Genomic DNA, 11,262 nt, shown 5'->3' with positions numbered 1-11,262 from the left:
ACCAGTGTTTACAACCAAAGCTACAGTTAAATGAGTGAAAGCGGGAGTAGCCTAATTCTAGGGCGATATTGTAATATTGCCGAACGAGAATGACAAACTCAAGTGCCATATAAGGTATTTTATGAGAAAATATGCACTGCCCATCAGGTCACATTCCTTTACTACAGCCCTGTTCTTGAGTAATCTGTCACCTAAAAGGCTACATTATGAACTCAAAGTCTCACTCCTTGTTTATTTGTTTGAGAAAGGTCTTCTGGGGTTGCCATGCAGGTCTTGTATCAATATAAATTACATTGGCTTATCAAACAAATCATTTGGTCCAGATCTGTCCACATCTACACTGATAAAAACATCACCATTTCCCCAGAGAAGGAGATGTTCACCAGACAATCATGTTCACCACTTTAAAATTAATGATTTAAATCAATTTAAAAGATGAAATTCACAACCTTTGCTGAAACCCATCTCTTTAATTCAACTTCTAAAATGAATGGTCTTTTATATATAAAAGTGAAAGCGGCAGCCAGTAAATAATGGGGTAGAGGAGCTGTCAGGGTGATGCAAATCAGCATCGCAGTGATGAAATAATATGACAACAGAAATAACTCTGGTAGGCTGTGGGTTCATTTCAGTTTAAGTTATTTTTCAGGATGCTTTCCAGTTTTGACTCTTCGATGTCTACTGACGCACACTCCCTACATCGCTTCTCCTCTTCCACCAAACACCCTGCATTCTGAAAACTGCAGCTATTGTTCTGAGCTCTGAATAAATGTCCCATTTATTTGGCATGCATATTTATTTTTGTGCCCTTTATGCTCTCTTCCCATTTTAACTGGCTTCTTCCTCAATTTTTCTAATATAAACACATCTCTATTTGTGTGTTACCAGCCTCTCTGTTTTTGTTCCGTTTCTTGCTTTTCCATATTCGTACATTCTCAGGTTTCAGGGATCTTAATCATTCTGAAAGCATTTAGATCAGTGCATAAACACTTAGATAAAGTAATACATCTGAATAAATTGTGACGATGTGAAAAGTGCCATGTGTTGGTCAACGAGCAAACTATTTTATTACCATTTTAGTTGGGATTTGTATGATTTACACTTCATTTGACTTACACTTCTGTTTGAAACCTCTCACTTTTCTCAGTGGCTCAATATCAGTCAGGCATTTAGAGATCCCAGGGAAGCTATAGAGACGCCTACTTGTGGCAAAAGGAGAAGTGGGTATCCTTTCAATTTTCAGAAAAGTCATGGTGACAAGGCCGTCAAATCTGTGTTCATACAGTGTTCATACAGTGTTCATACAGTATCTGTCTAAACTACAACTACAAGTGCACATGAGATGCATACATTGAAGTGAAAATTACAAATGTGTGTTTTTAAGACTGCTTGTATATAACATACAGAGTATATAAATAAATGAATAAATCATGCTATGAAGCTTCATTTGTTTGTGTTGCTGATGGCAGAAATCACTTCTTGTGTTTTAACACTATCACTCTCTGCATGTACTTCCAGCATCTTTTATCTAAGATCTGTACTTTGCATTTCTGCTTTAACCCATTGTCTTCTAGCAAGGCACGTGTTCAGTTTGATGTAAGATGACTAACAAACGTTGTGCATTCTCGGCAAATGATTAATGATAAATGAGGAATTAAGTATCAGAGTGTATCACTGAATTCATAACACTTCCTATTTGTATCCAGCGCTATAACTTTACCTTCAGTCTGGTAAGTTTTTTAATGGTTCACATTTCAGATATATAATTTTGAGACTGTGGTCACAATTACAATATCTGAACAATATATTTCTATATTTATAAGGTTTGCTTATGATTAAAATGATGGATTTCAGTGGAAATGTACAGAACTACTACTGTATGAAGTTAATTATGAAAACACGTCTAACAGAAGGAAAAGAAAGAAAGATTTGTCAACTCTGAATAATTAATAATGCGTTAAAGCATTAATATGAGGTACAGGTATATATTCACAAATTAACTTCATTGATTTCAATAGAGTTAGAAAACATTACACCAGTTTCTGTTTACAAGAGGTTATGTATAAGGTTACTGAGGTAGACAGTTTCACTTTCACTTTTTTTGAATGTGTCTTCTGGTTTATGAGCCATTGTTTTATTATTTTTTAAATTATATTTTGATAGTAAGGAAATTGTTTTAAACAGCTCATTAAACTCCACCGAGACGAGCTACGGGATGAAATAGTGCAGAAATTGTGCAACTGCATCATCCAAATATCGTCAGGATGCTGCAGCCATATATATATATTCAATTGCTTGCTACATTCTCACAAATGTCCAGCCATCAAAAATGCTTTTATATGATCTGATCATCCAAACAAAAAAGCACAAAAACTTCTGCCTTCTTTCTGCAGAACCTCTCAAATTTGACAAAGTCATTCATTCATTCATTTAATTTTGTTCATGGTTTTGAGAATGAAATAATCTCATTTAACCTGCACTAATTTAAACAGCTTTTACTAAGTGACAAAATTAATTCACAGCAATATTGTTTTTGTTTGTTTTTTTGATCCGACACAACCTTTAAAATCACTCAAAATCTGAGAATATCTGTTTGAATGTTGGTATTTAAATATGTTTTGATGAATGTTTTACATAATAAATGAATTAGTTTTGTGCATTTAATTTTGGATATTGAATGGGGGTAGTGGATATCTTAGGCCCAAAATCAAAATTTGATTGTATTTTTTAGTTTATCTCAGGGTTTCAGTGTATTTAACTTAAGATGGACTGGTGAAGCGGGTCATGAACCTGCTGGACCATCAGAACTGAGTCATTTACATGCAAATGCAGAACTTATTCCACACAAAACCCTGTAAATCAATGGTCTCTATATTGAAATGCAGGTTTATGCTGCACTGTCAACACTGATATAGGTTACTGCTGCGTAAACATGGATTTCAACCTCACGGTCACATACTGTATGTATGACCACCGCCCCCATTATTCAATAACTCAAAGGTAGTTTGTCACGAAATTCCCTGATGGAATAAACCACCGCTGAGAAAGTTGTTGCCTACTCAGACAGATTATTGCAAGAATCTTGCTGTATTCTGAAATTAGTGAAAAATGACCAACCAGTCTCTTCATGTCAACATTGACAAGTGGATTGCTGAAAATGAGAGTTCATTTCTACCACCTGTATGCAACAAATTAATGTGAGTTAAACTTATCTTTCATAAACAAACAAAAACATGCCTTATACTGTATATTCACAAAAAATTAAAATATACAAAAAAACATAAGCCTTATCTTTACATTGTGTTTTAGGTTCTTTTATCAACTGAATATTATGTGTCTTTCATAAACAAACAAAAACATGCCTTATACTGTATATTCACAAAAAAAACAAAAACATAAGCCTTATCTTTACATTGTGTTTTAGGTTCTTTTATCAACTGAATATTATGTATGTTGGTGGTCCAAATGTAAGGAAGGATTATCACATTGAGGAAGGGGAAGAGGTGAGGTGCTATTCATGTAACACATGAGATAATATTACAAATTAACATGACATGTTCATTTAAGAATAGCTGACTTGCTTTTTTATTTTGATTAACTGCACTGTATTCTGGGAAATAGACCCGAGAAGGCTAACAGGTGATAAGAACAGAATTAGCCATGATCTTCACTAAAGGTTAGTGCTTTAGACTCAGCAGCTGTGGGATTAGACTTTCCAGGAAAAGGACAAGAGTGCATAACTAATAATCAAAGATGATCTGATATTGACAGCATGATTTCCTACACCTGCTTTGAAGCTCTCAACTTGTTAGTTATTCTTTGGGATTTGCACCACAAACCGAATGGCTTACATTGCACTACATGGACTGCAGTAGTTTTCCAAATACAACTTAGCATTTTTTAATGAGGACAAAGTCTTTGTGAAAAGTTTTTTAATTTTTTTATTAATTAATTTAATTTTTAGCTGCATTACAGTTTTGGAATACCTTTACAACAGTAAAGACAGGCGGTAGACTTTGACGCTTATTTGCCAAGAAAAGCAAGCGTGGCAACTGGAGAGATAATGCCACCAAGAATAGTAAAATACATAACCTGCACAAGATCAACATTAAGATGCTGATTATGATATCATGTGTAATGTTATGGTAATTAAAGGTGTCAGTCATTTTGCTAACTTTTAGCATTTTGGTAACTTTACCCACACTTCATTTCTCAAAAGCCCCGCCGTCCAATGACATGTCAGCCAATCCAATGTCAACATGATTTACAAACAGAAAACTAGTTTTAATTATTTATTTATTTAGAAAAAATAAATCCAGACAATCTTATTTCTTTAAAAAGTTTTAACTACTGTTTTTTCTTTCTCTCTCTCTCTCTCTCTCTCTCTCTCTCTCTCTCTTCTTTTTTCCCCACTATTGTCCCTCACTTTCATCTCTGCTCTGTACATCTATGAGCAATTTAGAAACTTTAAATTGCAGCATTTCTCATGTCTCCTGGGATAAGTTGCATTTCTTATTTGTAAGTCAATTTGGATAAAAGCATCTGCTAAATTAATAAATTTAAATGTGTAAATGACACCTATTTCAGTGGCAGAAAAACAGAGTTTCTGCATGGCATTATAAAATCATTTATATAGCACCTTTACAGTGGCACATTTCCAAATCAAACAACAGCAGGAAATTAATAGAATTGACTCGTGCTGAGCATCTCACAATAATACACCTTTAAAAAAATGGCCTAGTTTGGTTTAGTGAGCCCCTCAGGACTGTTCATTGGTTAATGTTTTAATCGTAGTCACTAGAGGTCAGTGCAAACCATCCGAGTCGTGGCTATATTTGCTCTAGATATTCCACACATGAGGAGAGTTTACTTATGAGGCACAATATCTTACATAAGTCTTTTGTTGAGTGTAATTTAGGCTTTGTGAAGGTCTAACAGTAAAACTGTTAAATCAGAGACAGTTCACAGGGTTGAATGATATAGATTTTCTCTGGAAGAAGAAACGCGCCCCATGAAGTTTCATTCCAAGGCTATAAATAAAATCACACTAGCGGAAAAAGAGTTTCTGGCACAACAGCACTACATTTGTAATACAGATCAAAGTTACAAGGCTGATGATTTCAAACAAAGGCAAACAAGGAAAGCTAAAAAAATGTGTTATCCAGTTCACAGAACACTAATATTCTTCTCACTGACTTCCTGTTTTATTTGCCTTTGTGTCGCAGCTCTTTTACCAGGTGAGGGGTGACATGGTTTTGAAAGTGATAGAGAACGGCAAGCATAAAGACATACACATTCGAGAAGGAGAGGTGAGAATCATCTGGATTTGTCTCAGTGTTTGTCTGACAGACTGTATTCATGTCAAGCCATTTTATTTCTATAAAGACATTTTATATATTGCTGCTATTCTCAGATGTTCCTGCTTCCAGCACGGATTCCCCACTCTCCTCAGAGATACGCAAACACAGTAGGGCTGGTCGTGGAGAGAAGGAGGCTTCGCTCTGAGACAGATGGCCTCAGGTACCATGGGATACTTCTCCCAGACACATCCATCCTACATTTCGTCTGCCTGTCCACTAACCATATTCTTAAGTCAACTCCAACACGCATTGGGATCACTTACTTGTGACCTCAAGATCATACACTTGCCTGTTGATGTTACTGTGCATTTACCTGGACCACAATTTAGAATCAGAATCAGAATCAGAAAGAGCTTTATTGCCAAGTATGCTTGCGCATACAAGGAATTTGTTTTAGTGTCACAAGCTTCCAGTACACAGAGACAACAACACACAGACAAAAAAAGATGAGAATAAAAAATACACATATGTAAATATAAATAGACAAAAATAAAAAATTGAAAAATAAAATACATTGTATGTACAGTTGTGCTATAGATGATAGAATAGGAATAGAATAGAATGAGATGCAGGGATGTACTAGGACGTAGGTGGTAACAAATAAATATAAGGTTATTTCTGAGCTACGCTGTTTACGTCCAGCGGATATTCTCCAAAATGGCACCAGGGTGATGCGGAGTAGATGAATTGTTGGTATTCTTGAAGGTATTCTCGTAGCTTCGTATAATTGCGGCTAAAATACATTGTATGTACAGTTGTGCTATAGATGATAGAATAGGAATAGAATAGAATGAGATGCAGGGATGTACTAGGACGTAGGTGGTAACAAATAAATATAAGGTTATTTCTGAGCCCTTTTCCTCATTCTGGATGTATACAGTTCTTGAAGGGTGGGCAGAGGAGCACCAATAATCCTCTCGGCAGTCCAAACCGTTCTCTGTAATCTTCTGGTGTCTGATTTTGTAACTGAGCCAAACCAGACCAGGTATTGATGTGCTATTAGATGCTACTATATTGTGGAATAAAAGATAAAAGATGTGTGTTAGTGACAAAAGATGGTTTCATTTCCCTTCTGCTAGGTACTTTGTGGATAATAGTACAGATGTCTTGTTTGAACGTTGGTTCTACTGTGAGAACCTGGGAACCCAACTTGTTCCCATCATCAAAGAGTATGTCTATTATTTGCTTTTAACCCTCATGTTCTGTGGAGATTGACTTGATATTTTATGTTTAATCAAAAAATACAGTGCACACAGTAATATTGTTAAATATTCTTGCAACTCTTTTATTAGTTTTTAATTTCAATTTTAAATTGTATTTGAATACAATATATTTATATATTTTAAAACTAATTCTGAATTTTCAGCAGCCATTGCTCCAGATTAATGACAGAATTTTCATTTTTGTGTGAACTAACCCTTTAAGTGTCACATGATCCAGAAATCTAATCTAATCTAATATATACAGTATATAAATATATGCTTAATCCAAATACAGATAGCAAAATGGTTTGTATATTCATCTGTATTAGGATAAAACCAAATATGGCGGTAAATGTAATTTACATGTAATTTTGTTGCCTTCATAGTTTAATTGCACTTCAAATATGTACTTTTATAGGGGTTTGCCTGCAGCCGAATACCTTATAATGAATTTAAAATGTATAACGAATTCTAACGAATAATAGAAAAAAAAATTATTTATTGCAGTCACTATAATTAGGCATTAAAATACATATTCAGTATAAGCCCTGGGGTATCTCAGTCTTCTCAATTTTGAGTGCATGTGCATGTACGTACAAATAATGAGTTGCATTTGTATATGTCAGGTTTATGGATTCCAAACAGAATAAAACAGGAAAGCCTGATCCAGGTAAATGCAGTTGTTCACTTTACTGCTGCATGATGAAACAAGGTGAAATACCCTTACATTTAACATGCCATTACTGTATAGTGCTGTTGTTTAGGGGTCTTCTGTACAAATGATTTGTCCTTCTCTATAGCTGAAGGTTTTATGTAATAATAAGTAATGTCAGTGTCAGGCCTCATGATGCCTTAAAGGCACAGTTCACCCAAAATGAAAATTTCTGGAAAATTTACGTTCTTCATCAGAACAGATTTCAAACAAAGGCAGTATGCGGAGCTTACTTGTACATAGTTCTTATATAAAAAAATTCTGTGCATTCAGTAACTGTTTCATTTTTGCAGCCAAACCCATCAAGCCAACCCCATACCCACTAAACACAATGAAGGTGATGGCACCGTTCTGCTTCAGAGAGTGGATGGAAAAGCAGAAGCCTGCCTTGGCCAGTGGTCAGCCGGTGGATATGTTTGGAGCACAGTTTGAGACTGAGGTGAGGAGAAGAAGCCTAGCTAAACCAATCAGTCCTACTTCCTGCAGGAGTCAGTCAGATGAGATCCTGGTCATTAATCAGAGGTCTGGCTGTGAGGAGTTTCCCATCAGCAAAGTATCGATGTATGCATAAGGTGGAGGGAGACAGAGCCTGTCTGTCAAATGGACTCAACCATTACAAGAACAGGAAACAGAACTTCTGCAACTTGAACCTCAGTACTTTCTAACTAGGTTCACACATTTGTGTCCTGTAAAATTTTAACTCATGCAAGAGTAGCAAGAAAGCAAGTTACTGATTTACAGTTGCTAAGTATTGAGAAATGGGTCTTAGATTTGACGACGGAGAAAGTCTTTATAGATGGATGGATGGATGGATGGATGGAGCTTTGGCAATAATGCATGTGCTGACTTAGACTTTCTGCCCGTTAGACGTTTCTCTTTGGTCCTGGGACATCTGGAACCTCTAGGAGAAAAACTGATGGCTGGATCTGGCAACTGGTAACACATTACACCATTCTTCATTCAGTAATCTTTTTTATGTTCCCTCTGTCCTTCATGTTTATTTCAGTCTTAAACTTTCCTTTTCCTATTTTTTGTTGTATTTTATTTAGGAGGGATCCTCCAGCGTCTTCATGAATGGCAAGGAGTACAACCTGTCCATAGGGGATTGTTTTCTTATTTTTGGAGAGACCGAGTGAGTGTGCTATTCATATGAGCATTTGTGTTAATAGTCTAATAATTGCTAAGTGACTGAACTGTTTGCAAGGGATAAGAAATCTCAGTGACAGAAAACCAATTGAGTAAGTATTTATGCCAGTGTGTGTGTGAAAGACGGTAACTGTTTGTTAACACCACTGTGTTTGTGTGTGGGCTTCTTTAGGTATCATTGGAAACGATCACAAGATTGTGTCGCTTTGTATGTTGCCCAAGACCCAGAACGGAAGAGACCCTACTGAGACACATCAACACACATGAGCACTTCTTTAGGAACAAATGTATCAACGGTTTTAATAATGACACTCTTTCGAATGCAGTTTTTATTATGTACCTGCACAGTATCATTTTCACAATAATCATAATATTCACACATTATTAGACAAAACTATGTTCCTTGTATTAGGCCTTAAAGGTGCCATAGAATGCAAAAATCACTTTTATAAGGTGTTTGAACACAGTTGTGTGGCCGCAGTGTGTGAAAACAACCAGCCTATAATGGTAAAAATCCACCCACTCATTGTTTTATAATCCCAATAAATCATAAACAGTCTCTCCACACTAGCAGTTCCAGATTTCTCACAACTATGACGTCATATTCGGGGAAAGTCCCACCCATTTGTGTCATGTGTTGGGATGCACCAACGAACATAAGAGTCTCCATAGACCGCTGAGGACACGGTGGTTAAATTTAATTTTCGAAGGAAATGTCCCGGAAAAAAACTTAAAAGTCCTATACGTTTGTGCTAACATTTTATGCCGGACTGCCTCACAAACGAGGGTCAGTTCAGCGCTGGAGTTGTGCAAAGATTGCTTCTGAAAGAGGGATCGATACCAACGCTTCGTGCGCAAACGTCCGGACTCCAGACACAGTAAGCATCACGCGTCATATTTTGTTTTCCAAAAGAGCTTCTTGGCTCTCTGTAAGGCTAATGTTGCTAAAGCTACCAGTGTCTCTGCCTGTTTTCACTAATGCTGCCTTCACGTGCTACCAGAACGATCGTAAATAGGAATGTGGTAGTTAAAAATTGCATTTGGAAGCAATGTGAGGTCAGTAACACGGTCACCACCAGTTAAACCGTAACACCGTTATGCCCGCGAACATGAGCTCTTGAAGCTCCTCACTCTTCTGAAAAGGGAGGCGGGAGCACCAGCTCATTTGCATTTAAAGGGGACAAACAAAAAAAACAGCGCGTTTTGGCTCATACCCTAAAAGTGGCAATTTCAACAAGCTACAAAAAAATTATCTGTGGGGTATTTGGAGATAAAACGTCACATACACACTCTGGGGACATCAGAAAACAATTTAAAATATTGTATCAATGCATTCTATGGCACCTTTAAAGAAACTAAGCTTTAAAATCGCTTTAAACACTCTATACATGAGAAAGTGCAAGTCGATAAAAAAAAAACTCTTGAAAAGGTTTTTAAATACAATGAAAGTAATAGTAAGTCTGCATCATAATTAGTACTATTGCTTGATTTAATTTTTTTTGTTTTTATATCTAACGCATATCTTTCCTATTGCATCAAACCTAAATTAATTTCATAAAACTGTCATACGTAACTGACTGGTTACACTGTTGGTACTCTCAGAAATGTAAAATGGAATGGTGCTGTCCAATTTTGGTGCCTGACAACAATGTGCTGCTACTCAGCAGTTTTATAAAGCATAAAAGCTAAGGTAGTGTTAGGTAATGTGTGGTTAAAGTGAGCCAGTATATTTGGCAGCTATCCAGCACACTTGGCCACACTGTGATAGAAATGGAGGTAAACATGTGAGATGCAGTTCACTGCCCTCAATTCATTGAAAAGCAGGGCTGTAGAAGTGAAACATGGCATAACAAACAGAGCAAACGGAAAGGGTGAGCCTGTAGACCTGACACTTTTATTCCAACACTTGTGTAAGGCTGATAATTTGCTGCCTAAGGTAACATTGCTGAGGTACCAGAGCTGGTTTCATACCAAAGCCGGAATTTTGGTATTGTGCCAACCATTCTTGCATGTAGTGGCAGTTATTAAACATATAAACTGTTTTTCTGTTATTATTATTGCTATGTGCAATCTACCGAAATGTTTTCCTGACATTCAAACTGAGTTGTATCTTCACTTTTGCAAAACAGAGCAACAGTGCCATTCACTTTTTCATCAGCCTTGGGTTTTGAAGTAAATTTCCCATTCTTTTTTCCCATAGGGATTTTTAAAACATCTTTGTAAAACAGTTGCAAGTCAAAGCAACCAGCTACAAGGTGAATCACAACATCACAAGAGAGAGACAATCCCATAATGGCTTCAACAAAAGAATACACCACTGATTAACAACCTTGTAGCTCACAGTACTGTCTTTAAAAATTAATAAGTCATTAATAATAAATTTTTCTTATGGAGAAAATGAATGTGATTTTTATTTCTGAAACCTGACTGTTTAATTAGCATTGTAGCATTTATCAGGCCTACTTAACACTCTATCCCAATACAAAGGCATAGATTTTTAGCATGTTCTGTTAAACAGTTTTCATGTGCAGTGAGTTATTATCTGTTTATATTGACTACTTATCTAGCCGTATCTTCAAAGTGTTCCTGATAACGTGTTTTTCGGCTATAAGTGCCGCCAACGCCCAGGGAACAGCATATTTGAGCGTCACCAGACCTATGAAGTTATACCTGAATTCTGAATTCTGAATAGTCCCAAGGACAGGCTCCGAACAGCCTGAGCAGAAATCCCCAGCTAAACTCCCACAGATAGATGAAGAGAGTGTAGACAGTCAGCCTGACTGGTAGGGGGCAGTGTTTCTGCTGCAGCCTCGCACTTAGGCCCTCCATGAAGAAGATGGCA

At 36.5% G+C, this 11,262-nt stretch overlaps 1 protein-coding gene across 1 annotated transcript; it reads left to right on the top strand.

The window, feature by feature from the left end:
* Positions 1-3,020: 3,020 nt before the first annotated feature.
* LOC107727361 (3-hydroxyanthranilate 3,4-dioxygenase) lies at positions 3,021-8,670 on the top strand. Its single transcript, XM_016537204.1, has 10 exons — positions 3,021-3,197; positions 3,425-3,503; positions 5,226-5,309; positions 5,414-5,520; positions 6,440-6,529; positions 7,189-7,232; positions 7,568-7,713; positions 8,142-8,210; positions 8,324-8,406; positions 8,593-8,670. The coding sequence occupies exons 1-10, from the start codon at positions 3,109-3,111 to the stop codon at positions 8,666-8,668; spliced, it is 867 nt and encodes a 288-aa protein (XP_016392690.1). The 5' UTR covers positions 3,021-3,108; the 3' UTR covers positions 8,669-8,670.
* The last annotated feature ends 2,592 nt before the right edge of the window (positions 8,671-11,262 follow it).

This window comes from Sinocyclocheilus rhinocerous, unplaced genomic scaffold (genome assembly GCF_001515625.1).
Source record: "Sinocyclocheilus rhinocerous isolate Xijiao unplaced genomic scaffold, SAMN03320098_v1.1 scaffold756, whole genome shotgun sequence".
Taxonomy (NCBI): Eukaryota; Metazoa; Chordata; class Actinopteri; order Cypriniformes; family Cyprinidae; genus Sinocyclocheilus; species Sinocyclocheilus rhinocerous.
The sequence above is the reverse complement of the archived record's forward strand: the minus strand, read 5'-3'. Positions and strand labels throughout refer to the sequence as shown.

Bases quoted from the DNA above. Each gene is read 5' to 3' on its own strand.
- LOC107727361 (XM_016537204.1), top strand. From the start codon at position 3,109: ATGACCAACCAGTCTCTTCATGTCAACATTGACAAGTGGATTGCTGAA. The intron at 6,530-7,188 runs GTATGTCTATTA...TGTATATGTCAG, and splicing joins CTTGTTCCCATCATCAAAGA to GTTTATGGATTCCAAACAGA. The intron at 8,407-8,592 runs GTGAGTGTGCTA...GGGCTTCTTTAG, and splicing joins CTTATTTTTGGAGAGACCGA to GTATCATTGGAAACGATCAC.